This window comes from Varroa jacobsoni, unplaced genomic scaffold (genome assembly GCF_002532875.2).
Source record: "Varroa jacobsoni isolate VJ856 unplaced genomic scaffold, vjacob_1.0 scaffold_715, whole genome shotgun sequence".
Taxonomy (NCBI): domain Eukaryota; kingdom Metazoa; phylum Arthropoda; class Arachnida; order Mesostigmata; family Varroidae; genus Varroa; species Varroa jacobsoni.
The window spans coordinates 123,230-140,584 of record NW_019213617.1 but is presented as its reverse complement, the minus strand read 5'-3'; the positions used below and the strand labels follow the sequence as shown (position 1 = coordinate 140,584).

Below are 17,355 nucleotides of genomic sequence, written 5' to 3'. Positions count from 1 at the left end.
TCTACTATTCGATAGCAAAACTAAGGACGTAATTATTGCAATGTTTAATGTGTTCTGGATTTGTAATATTTTTCAGAAACTACTCCGACCGCCAGGAGTTTCAAAATGGCGATCAGCTCTCCCGGAAGCCAATTCTGCGCGAGATAGCAACTCGCCATTTCCTACATATTGTTATTGTGACTGTTATTCAAGTACCGGTGAACACTCTCCACCAATCAGCTACGGCTAACCTATCCAACTCCATCCTTATTGGTAAGAGACACCAATCATTTCAAATTAAAAAGAAGATCGTGTCGGCTAGTTATATAAATATAAAAATCGGGCTTTGAAAGAAAAAAATGAGAGCTTACTGCAACGGTACCATAATCTCAGATTTACTCCACTCTGATACAGGATTTAGGTTTATTTTACAAATTTTAAACGTATCCATATTAATGAAGGTATATATATATATAGCAGGTAATTAGATGTAATGTTTACTCTTAGAGTAAAAGTATAGTATTTATTAAAGGGCCAGTGAAAAAAGTGTGACGGTTTCACTTTTATTTGCTTTAATTACAGTGAGCGGGTGTGAGCGTGGTCCCGCAACGTGGCCGATTCGTACCGTCCTGAGCTGTTCAGTCTGTTGTCACGTCAATTGTGTATTGTGTGATTCTGTTCGTATCCGCTATATTCCGTCACGGCGGCTTACAGCAACGTCAGTTGATCATCTCCGTAGGCCAACTGCAGCAGAAATAGCAGTAGTGACTCTTTATCAGGACCGGTATAATGGGGGGCCGAAAATGTCGCTTGGCATTCATGTTTGCCCTCACGACAGCATTCTTTCTTGTCGAAATTACCGTTGGCTATGTTACCAACTCGATGGCATTGGTAGCAGACAGCTTTCACATGCTCAGCGATGTCGTCTCACTCGTGAGTAGATTGTATCCATTTTTCCCACCTGTTGTAAACGGGACAAGGCTAATGTTTCACATCGACCTCAGTTTTGCTTGAAGAGCAAAAATAATGTGCTTCATTGCGAGCGCCATTTTCACCAAATGGGCTTCGATTATAAACATGATAAAAAATTTATTAGTAATGATTTACCAACTCATGTTATGGTAATAAACCATTAAGACTATAATTGATTTGTACCCTTTCAAAAGAAGCGGCACCGCCTGTACGAAGATATAGCTCTTTGTAGTGTCTGGCATTTAGCTGAGTTTTAGAATCAGTAATCATAGCATAGCTACGCTTAACTGTGTTTTCCAGTGAGCGGGAGGAAAATGAGTAAATGTCCACTTAGTATACAAAATGAAAAATTAAAAATCGGGACATAAAAGTATTAACAACAGGAGTCTGTTCCTTTTTAAAAGCCCTGTGCAAGAATTGGAACGGTAAGGGTATCGTAGGCATATGACTGAGACAATGGCATCACTATGGTTGGAAACTGAGCTCGGTTGGGTCAATGAATCAATAGGCCAACAGTAAAATTTTACTCACCGTAGATCGACACTCATAGTTCCAATGATTTACACCGCAACGCGCATCAACATTATTATAGCAAAATTTCTTAGCTGCAAAAAGATCAGCGGCTAGAAGAAGCAGCCGATAGCGTTTACGTAATTGTTTTCAAGTTTTCCATCAAACCGTTTCTGCCTGGATTCTCCCAAGCGACAGATTTCAATATTCAGAGGGCTTCGGCACGACATTTACCATTGGAATGTTTAGGGTAGTCTGTATTTACGTTCGGTAACATTAAACACTATGCGCTTCCCAATCAAACTTTATAGTCTGGCTTAACCACTCGATACGAGTCGTTTGCTACACGATGCAAGGAATCATCGCTGGATCCTCTCGAGTCCTTATTGTTTCTTGTATATTCCTAAAATCTGACGTTGGATATCTACATAATCATTTTTTTCCACTTTCCGATGTAACGAATATTCTTATAATTGTATAGGCGTAAAATTTACACAACGGTGCTCAACGTAGGATTCACGCAATCGTATTATCCAGATAATCCAGTTATATACTGCCACACTATAACTACAGGCATATATGCATGTTTTTTTGTGTGCGTCTTTAGTAAGTATGCATATGAACGTACAGGGTGGTCGAAAAGTCACAGCGCAGTACGAGAAAGCTTTTTCGATGCTTGGAAGGTATTCATTTGACATTTGTTTATGTCGCGAATTACCGCAATAAGGAACGAATTTAACTGGGCAATACCTTCGTAACAGGAACACCCTAACACTATTTTTAAGCATAGTACGAACTCGTATTACTATATAATAGCATTTGAATGAGCATGCTAGTCTCCGTTATATAATAAGGCAACATAATCTTTTAGTAACGGTACTCGAGTCGCAATTTCAGATATGTTTCACAGTCTAATTTGCCTCCTATTACAATCATTTACGTACCTACTAAGACGACGCTCAAACTGTCAAAACACTTTCGGACTGTCGGGAGCTTGTGAAACGTTATAGCGCCAGTCTTGCGCGTTTCATCTACGCGCAGGGTGAAACCTTGAAGCTGCCATAAATCCATCCATCCATCTATCAATACGAAGCGATGACACCTGGCACGGCGCTCTGTCTGGTCGTTGTTGCGTTTGCTGCTTGGCTACGCCACGAGCCTAGACGATTTCTTGCAGCGCGTGACGTTCTCATGTACGTACGTGGTGTTTGTACAGGAAAAAGTAACCGATGCCCCATTACTCGACAATGAATCGAGCTGAGAACAACAGCGGGCGAATTTGAACGCTGAACTTAATCATTTCTAGCACCAAAAGGAATACTACCGTTGAGGGCTAGGGACCAAACGTAGGTGTGCCGTTATTAGAGGTTCGATGTTAGATTTTTGCTCGGTTGTTCTTTCCGCGCAGAGTTAACCTTTATTGGTATCAGTGTCATAGTTTCACAAGCACTTGCCTGCAGTACGGGAATGCTTTATTCGGTTTACAGGTCGGTTTTTTTTTTTATTAATATACAGGAAACATCTACTTGATGATGATATTAGTTGCAAACGTCACCTATGTTACGATGCGTCACAGCCTGACCGCGTCCTTATTTCAGTGTTTCATGTCAGTATGGTCTTCCGTCTTCACCCTTATTGTTAGTGTTTGGCCTTGTGAGAAAATGCGCTTCACAATCGGATTATCAGTGTTACCAATAACCTGTATAATATCACTATTATTAGTATTGATCTACTGTATAACTATGGCTAGCTAGAGGCATCTGTAGCGCCTGCGTAGAAAACTGCATGAATGGCGTCGCTGCCCGATCGACGGTGTGCCTGTCTATACGTCAATTTATTCTATATATCTTAAAATGTTTGGTGGATGTCAACACTACTATCCATTAGAATTATTCCACTAGTCAAAGCATCATTAGGCTTTAGCCTATATAACATCCCCTGTATAGGTCCAGTCTATTTATTTAGAAGGTCCTTATCATTGATTAAGCCTGGATTCCACACTGGCGTTATGTAGGTTAGGGTGAATTTTTCATATCTATCTGTACCGATAATGACGGCGGCAGTGTGTACGTTAGAGAGCTTATATACATGCGCACCAAAAGACCTCGCATAGTACCTTGGGGACACTTAGACATTTTACTAGTACTCTCAGAATATTGGCCTTCAAAAGTGTCGTTACTGAGAAAAGCTTCAAGCCAAGCTATTGAACAGCTTCTTACTCCAAAGCTCGGAACCAAGGCCGAAAACGTATTTGAAGCTAACGTAAATAGCGTCGAAGTACTGAACGTTGAACCTGATTGCCTAGTCCGATTCAGGATCCAGGAATAAAAACTCGGGGACAGTCGAGCCTAAATGAGACGAGAGGATGTAATAGCTAAGAAGTCAACTGAAAAAAAATTTATCAATGGCCGTTAGTGCGACCTTTTCTATTTGTTTTTAACTGACATTAGGTAACTTTTACATTAAATAGTAAGTGCTAAGTAGACGATGCGAGATAGCTATATACAGACGACGCTTATTCTACTTCTATTCCTTCTAGCTATAGCTTTTAGAGGAATCAACGGTAATTTCTGTTGCTATTAAGCGTTAACAGTTTGATCTGTCCATCGTTCGCGGTGCACGTCGATTTGTATGCACTTGGTGTTATTTGCACGTTAGAAAGGCATGACATCGTTTGTTTTTATATCTGCGTGGCTAATTATTGAAAAGATTTGCAATGAAGAGCCATTCACGGCACTGCTGTATTTAGAATAGACGAGACTATAGATTTGTCGATACAAAAACGGTGTAACTGATATGATTACTATTCACAAACAGCATTTCGTCACCGGGAAGAGGATAGTGGTCGTTTGAGCTTTCATGCTTTAAGTGTACAACTCGTTTCTGAAAAAAGGTAAATAAGGCATTGAGGATTTGCTCTTCTTGTCCGTATGCGCGTTAGTGCATCAGCGAGTCTTCGATAATGTATAAATTAACTAGTTCAATCTTCCGGACGCTTAATCATTTGATCGAAAAAATGTAATATCCATACATAGTAAAGTTTTCGATCGGATCCCGCGGTCGTCATCATGCAAGTTTTCGTAGGTCTTCCGGTGCAATGTCTGCTAAATATAACGATATAGGTCAAAACGTACCTCCTAAATATAATTAACTCGTTAGGGAATTTCGTTAATAGAGTAAAAATTAACGTTATAAAATTGCAATTCCTATACCTATGGCTATGTGGTAGATAATGGATTTTCTTTCTAATTAGAGGATATCTAACCTTCTATTTGTTTTCCGCTTCTTCCGTTGTTTTTTTAATTTTAGATGTGCATCAGAGAACGATCTGTGTTTAACAAAGAAGGAAAACATCCAATTAACCCTGTGAGGGTTTAACTGATGTTTAGTTAATGTTTAGATTCCATTAAAAATGGGTACGTAACTGTGGATCTATAAATATCCATAAATTGTTTATGAAATAAAAGATACAGCCAATGTTAGGTCGTACAAACGCCACTTAACGAACAAATATGTCAATTAGTGACATTCTGTTTGGGAATGTTCGTTGGAAGAAAGCTACCACTTTTGGAAGTTCTGATATACGCGCGAGGAAGCGAACTTAAAGCTTTTAGGTTGATAACTCACAGCAAGTTCAACGGTTATCAGACTATTTAACCAATAGGCGTTCGTCAGCTATTGGCGGCAGCATTGTAAACATGAAAAGACGGATCAGGCTTAATTAAACCGCGAGTGTTTCATGATGATGTTGTAGATTACTACTTAATCGGGTTTTGTCTGGGGTCTGTCCTTAGTGCACTGCGTTAAATGGCCATCTCCCCAAGTAACCACCAGTTAAAAACTGAAGTATTTTATAGCTACGGACCGATAAAGAATTAGAGGCAGGGCTAACATCCTTTATGCGTCTGACAAACAAAGAACCCTCTACCTTTTACAAGGGTAACTTATGATCATTGTAAGAGATGTTTGTAATTGTAATGAGAAAAATAGGCGCAAATAAAAAATTAAAAAAAAAATAAAGCACTCTACAAATTGCGATAGTGTTCGCTTGACAAGCTCGAACATGTGTGTCTCTTTCTATGTAGAACTTCCATTAAATAGCTGGAAGAGAATCAAAATATATATATTTATTATAGCTGTTACTGTCCTTAAAAGTTGAGTAAGGCCATTTTGTTAGACCTTTCAATTCAATGTATACAACGAGCGAAACTCTTAAGGACTGATCGAGCTCATTAACCTCAAACGAAATTTTTATTTGTACCACTATGCGTTATTGACCCCAATCCGCCAAAGTGATGCGTTGCCTAAAAGGGGATCTTTGCCAACACATCTTCTCGAATAGTGTTTGAGCTTATCTTTGAACGAGTGAAATGCTCCCCCGAATACTGACACTGGGCGCCGTGATCGACTACTGACTGACGGGGGTTAGTAGCCGGCTGATTGCTGAATAAGGGTAAACGAAAAGTTAAAAGCATAGCGATCAAACGACGAAGACAGCCAGGTGTGGCACAAAATTTGAAGATAGGGTGATACGTACACTCCTGGCAAATCGTGGTGATTTAGGAATCACACTGGTTCGAGTTTTTCTTGTCTCATGTTCTTGAGCCAGACTTTGTCCCGGCGATGAAATACTCTCTGATTGCGAGAGTAATCATAGATCAACGGATAGCTGGCGTTGCTTCTGTTTCGTTAAATGTAGACTATGGACCCATATCTGGAGTTAAATTATGCCTGGATTTTCGCGAAAGGCATCAAATATAAACTTTCAATTAGCTGTCGTTATAATTGGCTTAACCAAAAAAAGGCAAAATGTTTTTCGGAGCCATTCGACAGTATATCTAAAACGAAATATTTATTGGGGTTGACATAGCACAGAGACCATATGCATTAATTTCACCGACACAACACTGAAACTGACCAAAAAATGATGAATGATTAAAAAATTGACACTTTTAACTGATAGATTGAGACCCAAATAGGCACACGATACACATTTCTAACAAACATTTTTTCGGCTATGAACTAAGCGATGATTGTAACCCCAATACGATCTAGGTATTTGGATGACAGATGATTTACATGATGATGCCATTAATCTGTACTCGTTTGGGATCCACGTTGGCTAAAAAGCAGAATTTTTAGGGAAGGGTCTAATCTGTACGTATGGTATCCATATTAATCAGTACGTGAAGCTTTTATTGGCTTTAAGCGTGCAATAAACCCAGTAAAACAAGTCATCACTAAACAATTATGTCGCGCGTCGTTGGGTGCTATGCTATTTTAAGTAAACATCTCTAGTTAATGAGACTGAAGGGGACGACAAGCCCTAACAGTCTTGTTCTCAGTAGATTAGGTTTCTTTTAATTTCCTAGATATTTCGTTAATCAGCCTAGAAATATAACGATGTAGGGTGTCAAGGCCTTTTGTAGACGAAAAAAATTATCTTGCGCATGTATTTACAAACCCCAAGCTCGAAGTGATCGGCCGTCGCATACTGAATGTGTTACTAATAGCAAAGATGATTTCGAAGAACAATCACATGCGTTGGGGGCACTCTAATTATAGATTCGACTACGGATGAGCAGTGGAGATTAGTTTATTGCTATTTTGTCGTCATGGTGTGCTTGTTGTGCCTAGAATTAAAGCAGCTGTGTGACTGATGCAATGGTGGTGAAGTGAAGACAACTCCATGTGGGCCGATCGACCGCCGATGAACGCTTCGAGGGCGATCAGAGCTTCATACCCATGCATTGCTATTACTAGTGATGATTAAAAGAAGATGCAACATCGTAGCAACAATTAATGACCCAATTATCATGTCGGCTACTGCTGCTGCTTCATGGGGAAACACGTGTATTATTTTTAAAAGAACCAACGTAGTTGCGAGGTAGCGGGTCAAATGAACCTTATCGTTTATAGCGTCTTTATCGTCTAGAAATAACCGCAAATATTTAATCAACAAACTTCAGTTGTCTTTTTTTTGCACGATCTATCCGACTCTGCGAACGCTATCTACGAGTCAATTCGGGAATACGCAGTTAAGATTTGAAGCATTGTCACAGACCCACTTATATACTTGCCTATATCCCGTTATCTTTTACTTTTTCTGTCTTTGAATTGTGTTTCTCTGCCGAGTAACTTTATATCGGTTAAAGTGGTATTAGGCCATGCCAGCTAACTTCCACGTAGAATACACGGAATAGAGGTTCAGACGGAAACAGAAAAAGAAACAAAAAAATTGGGGTATTATGATTTTAATCAAGTCTATCTATTTCAATTTATAGGTAATACAAAAGCTTTTTCCTTTTGACAGTTCGAACTTGACAATGTACAAACAATACCCACTGGGTGTTAACCAGATACTGAAAATGGCTCGAAGAGTGACAATGCTACAATATTGTTTCCAGAATACTGGAAAGTCTTTTACTAAGCTTATATACAGGGATCGATCGGTCTCTTACATGGAGTCATAGCAGAGTGATTTGTGAAAGATCTCGCATTCAAAAGTGCGTTAAAGGCCCTTTTGTTCGAGAACAACGGCGGCGATGGCATCTAACGTTTGAAATATTGGTTTTTAGAATTTCTTGCGTCGTCATTGCAATATTGAATGATGTTGGCGATGGCATGTTGGAGGTCAATTCGAAGTTCCTATGTTACACACATGAGAATGTCGGCTTCTGTATCGAGGTCACCACAAAGCAAATTCCAAGTCTTTCTGCCACCTGGATCTACCAGAAAAGAGTGGTGACTTTTACCTATTGTCTCGTGTGTACTAAATTGGCCATCGTTCTTTCGTTATCAGGGTGTTTACGAACCCGCGTAACTGATGTCGCTGCTGTCGCCGCTGCAATGTTATGTAATAGTGTAGTTCGTTTCGCTACGTCGTCATTAGCCCTACTGCCTAAACGAAGGGTTGACGCGCATGTGTGGCAATCTGACTGGAATGCATTGACCCCCTTGATGAGGATTTTTTCCAGTTGGAATTTGCCTGAGTAGGAACAGAACTGTATGCGCGTTGGAGGAGTGATTGGTGGACACTAAAGTAGAACTTCCGCATGAGCACATAACGTGATGGGAACTTCTCTTTCTAGAACGTAATTCAACGCCATCTGAAGTGTCGCTTCACAAGGGCGAAGCGCATGTTTTATGGACGCCAGCACGCTTTTCATTCTTCATTATCACCTGTTTTTCATCATCCTTATGCGTAACGATGTTCACGATCAAAATCGATTTTTGTGACTTTAAATGTCGTCCGATTGCTGAGCATCATTATTTTAGGTAGCATGTTATATATATTTGTCGGCATACAAATGCAATATATTCGCATAGTACGGGTTACGTTACGTTACGTGACATTAGCCTGTTAGTCTCCCATTGGGTTAATCGTTCTGAACCGCGTTGAAACGCATAGTATGGAAATGGACATCTGACGATCAGTGACGTCTGCACGAAGAGTTGAAAACAGTTGCTCTTGGAAAGTTTTCTATCGGTTCTTTCTGCTCAAACAAACTTAGCATATTTATAACCGGATTGAGAGAGATTCCCTTAATTACATCGCTCTTGTTTGTAGTTAGTTTTCGTCAACGATCGAAATGTTCTTGTAATAGCTTTTCGAGCTAGACCGTCTCATGTGTTTAAATTTAAGAAGCAAACTCGTTGTCACTCTACCATCATGAGGCTATACCGAGAGTTCTGTACCTGGGAACTTCAGTTAAAATGGAGGCTGTCACTGACTCAATATTTGACCGTTAGGATTCTTAAATTCTGCACAACGCATCTCAAGGATTCTAGCGTTAGATTTGAGTAAATGATTGCAAAGAAGGTCGGTACACTTTTCGCTTAAAGTTCTTGTTTGGGCTAACAAGGGAAGCAGGTGGTGTATCAGAATATAGACAGTCTTATTCCAGGGATCAGAATTGCACGATGGCAATGAGACACAGTTTGAAACAGGAATTAACTAATTTTGGCGCATGTCTGACAAAGCAGCCTATTCATATGGCCTATTATAGGCACACAATTGTACATGTAATGTAAGCGGTCCCAGATTATTATTCTTTGAGCGTTCTTTTTTGGCTTCTGAATATCGTGCGTTTAGGTGATTTTCGCTTGTTGTGGTTCGCCTGGTAGCATACATACATTCACAGTAGCGCACATTATTGTAATACATTTTTGAAGTTACTGTGATCATTTCAGGCTCCATTTCTATTACGAGACTGATCAAGCCTATAGGATGCATTGTCGACTCGCACATCACAGGCCCGAAGATACGTCGGATGACTCCTATCATCTTTCAGTTCCTTTGTTGTACTGTCCGTCATTCCTCATAGATGTTCTTAATATATATATATGCACGCTATGAAATTTCTGCATTCTGCTCAGACTGTGCTTTGCCCACTACGACTTCGTTTTATGAGAATGAGAAGAAAACGCGTACCATGGGGCCGAGGACCTTGAGCTCCGTAGTTCGTCATATGTAAAAAGTAGTGCTGGTGCAGTCTTTAACAACAGCTAAAGCAACGGTAACGATGAAAAGCTCTTCACTGCAGATTTTCTATTTCTTAGTTTATCCTACTCAGTGTGTTTGCCTTACGCTACACAAAAATCTTATTTAAATTATGGTAATATACCAACGATACGCAATACCTACGCAGATAGAAAAGCGACCCCTATTGCCAATTACCAGAACGAGAAATTGCGCTCTACGCCAGACGAGATGGCGAAAATACAAACGAGAGCCAGTGTACCTCTCAGTGAGATCTATGGAGTCTTTGTAATATCGATGGGTAGAGGAGTGTACGAGATTAAAGTACTCCTTGATTAAAATAAGTTTTCATCTATTGTGACTACACGTATATAGATTTTTTTAGTTTGTGTACAAGAAGTTAAGATAGTTGTGCAGTAGAAGAAAGAGGAGGCGTACAAAACAGCGTGTGGCAGCTTTTGCACTTTGTCTTTATCGGATCTGTGGGACAAATTTAGAGATTTTTGTTCCTATGGACAAGCAAACGTAAGCAAAAGAATACACTAAATATATATATATACACTAGGAAACGAATGAGATTTTAAACATACGCTATCAAATCCTAGAAGTAGTTTATTGAAATGATGTAATGTTAAGTTAGTAGCCTTATATTTCTCACTTTCCGAGGCAGGTTGTACAGTGATTTTATTATTCGCACGCAGCATAAAGTTTTATCACGTAAAGCGTATCACGGACTACCGGTATTCCAATATAAGTCCCAATTAAGTTTCAAAGCTTGAATAGATTTTTCTTTTTAAGGTACGTTTTTGGATTTGCAGTTCGTGTCCATTTCTATATTTCTCAGGCCGAAAATCTCGAATGGTGAAAGTAATTTCTATCATTTCAAAGTAATTCCTTCCAATCGATGACAATTACGATGTTTAATAACATCACCAGTAGATTGTTGTGTAAGACAAATATTATTATGGTTATCAGCGATTTAGCACGATGTCATTGTTCTCGATATGCTTTTACAGAACGGTTTTCAGAGTTAATTAGCGATTTTGGTAGAATTGTTTTGTTTTTAAACTATCAGTGTAGCGATCGACAAAACAGGGAAATTCAAAATCAATGGCTCTTCCGTTGTCGTTGTTACAGAGAATAATTTAGAAAAATTATACCTTCTTCCGGTAAAGCCTCTCTCTATGATTTTGTTTTTACTAGCATAACTGACACGGTTTTGTAATCTGTTATCAAAAAAGTTACGTTAGGTAGGTAGATAAACTATTCAGAAGGATTACTACCGGCTATTGTTGTTGACGCTGTTGCCAGTGATCGCTCACGAATTCACTGCTTGACTAAGTTATCCTATTTAGCTGATGACGTTCCGATTCCGTCAAGCTATTTTTACGCTCGCCTGGGCTTGGAAATCGGAAGCACGCGGGTAAACATCTCAGTTTGACTTTGTATAACAACAACGCTTCCTATTTCTCCCGAGCTACTAAAAATCGTGACGATATTGGTCAATCAATATGGACTGAAACACGTGCCTAACCCCCTTTGGTGTGTGTATATCTGTTACTATTAGCGTGTGCAACTAATAGGTAGTTGGCAATATTAACAAAGTCAGCACCGTCCAAGCGCACTTTTTATATAATTATTTTATGGAACATCTATCAAGTCGTGTCACAATACCAATAATATAATAAAAGAACAGTTATCTATAGTTAACTATGTCGGTAGTAAAATGTAAGTGCCGATTTTAGACACTGTCATACCTAGCATTACTCAGTGAAGATTACGCTTATAGCAATAAAAGCAAGGGCAATAGATTAATAAAATTATGCTATTTAATGAAATTTATTAGCTAGTTTTCCTTCACCGGGGTTGTAAAATACTAATAATTTTTATTATTATTAGTACTAACGTTTGATAAATAACGGATGTTATATACCATTATTGACGAAAATTATGTATCATACATACACAACTGTAACATTTGTAGCTCAATAATATACAGGTAATATAACAGACAGATAGGGTAACTGATTCATTTGATACTAGTACCTAAGGGATTCGTGTATTATTTCTTGCCACCTATGAGGCGGCCAAGCAAAATGCTATTTTTCTTACGGAACGTTTATAAAAATTACTTTGCTAAATAAATTACTACTTACTAAATTTTTTGGCCATTAACACAAATGGTACAACGCTATTCGGACAAGTGTATTTGTCTGCCCGTAGCTTGCCTGCATCCAGCTGCTAAATATTGATTGTTCGAGCCCATCGATCGACATAAGGTACATGTCAGCCATATATATGGATCAACGAAATAACCGCCATACTGTTGCGGTCGCGATGTGGCGAACATTCGAAGAATGGAAGTAATCATGATGGAACGATGCAGTTTTATCGACCTTCTATCCCTTTATCAATTGACCAATTTCACTTTTTCAACAATAACATAGTTTATATAAATTAAATTTCCAAATGGCGTGTTAGCATATTTATTAAAACGCTGAGTGTATTGCTGTGGATACGGATAGCGTGGGTCATCGTTTCTATTAAATGTCTACTTTATGTCATGGTTAGGGGAGAATAGAAAGACTCACCGTAGCTGGTGTTTGCTTTTTCGTGCTGGGTATGTAGTTTAGCTCTGCTTTATAATTACTCGAATTGAAACCGTTATACGCGTTTATTTACTTTACTACTAGAGTAATATCAGGCTCCATTACTAAGCAACGGGCAGATGGACTTTGTTGGTGAACTTTTTGATTAACACTGGGACGGTATCACAGGGCTCATTGTGCTGCGCCCTTTCAGGTGCTTATAGATGAAGAAATATGTTGCAACTCTAAGATAAGAAGGTGGCGTCTTTTAGGCCAAATGGTGGAAAGTTTCGTCGTGAACTCAATTAGACAGTGTAATCGAAGCCCTCGGTTATGATGACTCCTTGCTCTAAGGTGGCCTTCACTGGAATTCGCTAGATTATTTTTATGAGGCGCCTTCGAATGAAAATACAGAAGATCCCGATAAGAGATCATTAATGTGCTCACTTGTATAGTGAAGAAAACGTTTTTGAAGATTGCAAATCGAAACAAGAATGTGCACGGTCCAGATCTTGATCTGAATCTGTACTTGCCATGGTGAATGGTGATGATGCCGAATGAGCATGACCGGCGAAAATTATACTTCCAGCGCATGAAAGAAACACATTGAAATATTAGTATCTATTCAGACGCAGTCTTAGATAGTTCGTTCATTGTGTATAGTACGCGAATAGCGGGAGAAGCCAGAAGATCGTCAACTAAATCTCCGATTAATAGTCAGACGCATAAATAAAAATGTTTTAACGGTAACTAGAACGCTGTATATATACCGTGCTAGGCTAGAGCACAGGTGTATGTAAGTAGCTGCTATAAAAGCCAACTTGCGAAAGACAAACTGTGCTTAAGACCAGACGAAGAGAAGACTTGCTCGTGTGAGCGAACTGATGCGAGGCACCCCCGGTGATACCAAAGATCGCTAGTTATGCCATTTGCTAGATAGCTTTCGGGACAATAGAACTCACCCAGCATGTGTTCAGAGACGTATACAAAACGCAAAATAGAGCTAGATGCACTGGTCGTAGAAGGGCACAAGATAAGAGCATTTCGAAGGATAAGCGTGACCGAGTTCTAATAGATCAAATGTTATAGTTTATACTTTTTTGTTTTAAATTTTATTTCTATCATTTTTTTTCTCCTTTCCAATTTTTTAATACATTTGTAATTGAAAATGTAGGTAAGCATACGCCTTTATCTATATAAGCGCAGAGCGAGACGCATTTCCCTGCCAGCCGACAATGACGCAAAATCAGTTTGCTTGTTTTATATACATAATGTCGATAAAGAAATTAAATGGCTTTTCGTGCATGCGTATAGTTGTAACATATGTACAAGACGCACCATTTACATCTAAACTTCAAGAGTTACATCTAGACATCATCGCTTGTAGAGCTGTGCATTTTTTGAAGCCTTCCTAGGACAATGACTAACAACCTGCATCCTATCTGCTTTTTCAGATTGTTGCCTTTATGTCAATCAAAATGTCACCCAAAAAGTGGTCAAAAAATACATTCGGTTGGGCACGAGCTGAGGTAAGTTCATACAAATTCAAAAAGTTCGAAAATTACACTTTACGCCGTCTTGATGCTTCTTATAATATAATAGTAGCAGTCTTTTATAATTTCGCGTCCGTTACCTTAAAGATTTGTCATCAGTATATTGTAATTCCAATTACGTGTTTCCGATAAATATAAATCCAAAAATAGATTTGGATTTACTAGTAAAGATGGGGTCAGTAGCTTATTATGTATAGTGCATTTCAGGCTTGTTTTTGAAAGCTTAGTTTTTTTTACATCCTTTGTATTACTTTACTGATTCTTAGCTGGTGCCCATTTCGTTTGGCCAGAGAAAAATTGGCGCATTAGACTACAGTCGAAATCCCTACCTTTGCAAAAATAGTGTCGCATGGAAAATTGAAATTAAGAAAACTTAAATTATTTGCCGAACTGGTTGGTGGAATTATGAAGAGCTACGATCGTAAAGAACGGAATAAACAATAAGCCCTCTAATATAATGACAATATACTCCCATAAACTACGGACTGTATTTACTTCAGGGCAGTGTAAGATGATGTCGCAATTGGATAGCAGTCCTAGATATGATGAATAGAATCGTTTGTTTTGTTATACAATGTTGATCGATGATGCGGTCACTTTTTAATAAACGTTTTTATCATGTTCCTTATTGAACTTCACTATAATCAATATATTTCAGGTCCTCGGGGCTCTAGTCAATGCGGTGTTTCTAGTGGCACTGTGTTTTTCAATTTTCGTCGAAAGCCTGAAACGGTAAGTCAAGACGCCCATCCAGCTTAGTTCGTTTGTATAAGAACGCACTTATAATAGAAATATAGGCAGCAAAAATCAGTCTCTATCGATTATTTTCTTTGAAAGCAGTTTGAATATGAATTACTCAATATTCTGTCGTTAGACCTGTTCCTCTTTTCACTAAAAGCCTCAAATTTTTAAATATTCGAAAAACATACTGAATTTTTGCTCGTTTTAAGTAAGTTATGCATTTATTAGGTTACTGAAGACGCATCTGACGAGTAGATCTATCACTCAGTGACGAGTTACCCTGTTTCCTGCCGAGTCGGCAGGACTTATGTTGTTTATTCTAGTGAGAGATGAAATATAACTCGGAATTGACTTTTAATATCAGTTTTCGTTCGACTGTCGTCTTATGATCAGTACAAGCGGTACCCCCTTTAAAAAGGCGTATCTTATTCTTAGTGATCTGTGTGTGACATGAGCACCTATTACCTTAACCTGCAGTTATTATTGCATGGTCGGGTTTCGGTAGCAGACGAGCATATGGCTTCGCTGCGTAAATGTACCGTATATCTAGCCAAAGGTCGGCCTGATATTATAGCTCAGCTCGGGTATCGGGTCACGCTATTATCGAGTCGTTTAGTGTGAACAGTGTCATAATGGACTCTTTAGACTATTTTTACAGGCTTATTTTTTATATTCAGTTAAGTATGCAAGGTCTGCGCATCTGTGACCCTCTCTAATCTATGTATTCCTCTGCTGTACTGGTCTGGGGTACGAGAGTCATAATATATATATATATATATATATATATATATATATATATATATATATATACAATTTAGACATTATGTTAAAATTTAAATAATTTCCCCATCAAAAATTTAAAAAAGAAAAGAAGATTAGCTGTCTATTGGAGCAGCGTCTAGCGAAGATGATGATTGTGATTTTTGCGATGGGCGGCCGAGCGTTGTCGTACAATAGGACTTATTATAGGATATTTATTAGTCCTGGCTGGTTAATGTTTTATATTATCCTTGCTAGTTGTTGATAGGATATGTCAGCTGCATTCGACGCCAATATTCATGAAGCCTGCATTAGACTGTAGCAGACGCGATAAGCTTCTGCAGTTGTTTACATTTAGTGTATTTACTTTGGAGCGATGTCGTGTAAATTCAGTTACGTTCGCCTGCTAATGATACTGCGTGCCGTTATCGTACAGGACGCATATCCAATCAGAAATCACCATGTGATGCAAAAATTGGTTACTACTTCAAAAGTAACAGCAACGAAAAGCATGCGTTTCCGAACTTTTGTGTTTGATCCATGCGGCTGTTTTTTTTTTTTTACCTATCAATTTGATCGAGTCTCACATACACATTAATACCCCAGCAATTTTCTGATTGGTCGAGTTCCACCGGCACTTTTCGTTATTTACCTTTGCAGGGATTCTCTCTTCCACGAGACTCATCTCTAGATCTGTTTCTGAAATTAATGCTTTCGATGTCCCTAGCACTGACCTTGACCGAATACCAGACTTATACGGCGAGCTGACCCGATTGCGGCGGTTCCAAGACAAAACTCAACTCATATTCGTAAACGATTCGAATGTTCTGACCTTTCGTGGGTCACTACAACTCGCCAGCTAAAAGCCTGAGTGATGATATCGGCCTCAGGTCTCCGGGAGTAGAAGTACATCTCACATAGAAAAAGAGGTGTCGTAAGATGTCGTACTGCTTGCTATAAAAAAAAATAGTGGCGTCTTGAAAGATCATATGGGGGGTCTGCCACGTTTTCACAAGTTTTTTATACTGAATGACTTAGTGCGATAATTAGTACGTCCTAGTACGGATAACGTGATCGTTCAAAATTTCCGCATAAAAATGCAAAAAAAAAATGATTATGTGATTGAACAAAAAGAAAGATCTTTGCTGCTTTAAAAATTTCTGTGATTTGTATAAAAACGTAAAGCATAACTCTGGAAGTTAGAATCGTTAGAAGATAGACAGAATATATAGGTAGAATCATTCTAAATATGCATCATGTTAATATTATGCGTCCCGACGCCAAGCAACTCAATTTTGAGACACAGACAGTTTTGTTTTGAGCAAAAGAGATATTTTCTCACTAATCATAATAATAATAAGCGTTATAAATAGAAGCAGAGTTCCGATTTGCACGTGTCCCCAAGGAATGAATCTACAAGGTGAATCCAACTCCGCACCTGTCTCCTGCTGGACTATGAAGTCTACAGCTGTCAAGTCTAAATAGAGTCGAGAGTTGTGGACAATCCTGGCGTCATTCTTTTCACTAAACGGAACCATAGGAGCAATCTATCCATAAGCCGCTTAAAAGTGGAAAGACTGGCTGAAATAGCGTTCATTTAAGCTGACCTTTTTTATACGTTTGTGTTATTTAAGTTAAACAATACAAAAACAGTGTGTGTGTGTGTGTGTGTGCGCGCGCGCGTACGCTTCGCATTAAGCACTTGATGATTAATAACGTTTATTTTCTTCCATTTACTTCCGTTTACATTGTTCCATTCTCTGAGCAGCGT

General features: G+C 38.8%; 1 protein-coding gene across 2 annotated transcripts in view; it reads left to right on the top strand.

The window, feature by feature from the left end:
* Positions 1 to 17,355, top strand: part of LOC111262945 (proton-coupled zinc antiporter SLC30A1) — a 63,081-nt gene that overhangs the window by 33,253 nt on the left and 12,473 nt on the right. The window contains exons 3-6 of one of the 2 annotated variants that reach the window (XM_086969365.1): positions 77 to 252; positions 562 to 912; positions 13,986 to 14,060; positions 14,743 to 14,816. In XM_086969365.1, the coding sequence (XP_086825491.1) occupies positions 769 to 912; positions 13,986 to 14,060; positions 14,743 to 14,816 (293 nt within the window). In that variant the 5' untranslated portion in view covers positions 77 to 252; positions 562 to 768. The remainder of the gene's footprint in view (positions 1 to 76; positions 253 to 561; positions 913 to 13,985; positions 14,061 to 14,742; positions 14,817 to 17,355) is intronic. The other variant, XM_086969366.1, reaches the window with a different exon arrangement.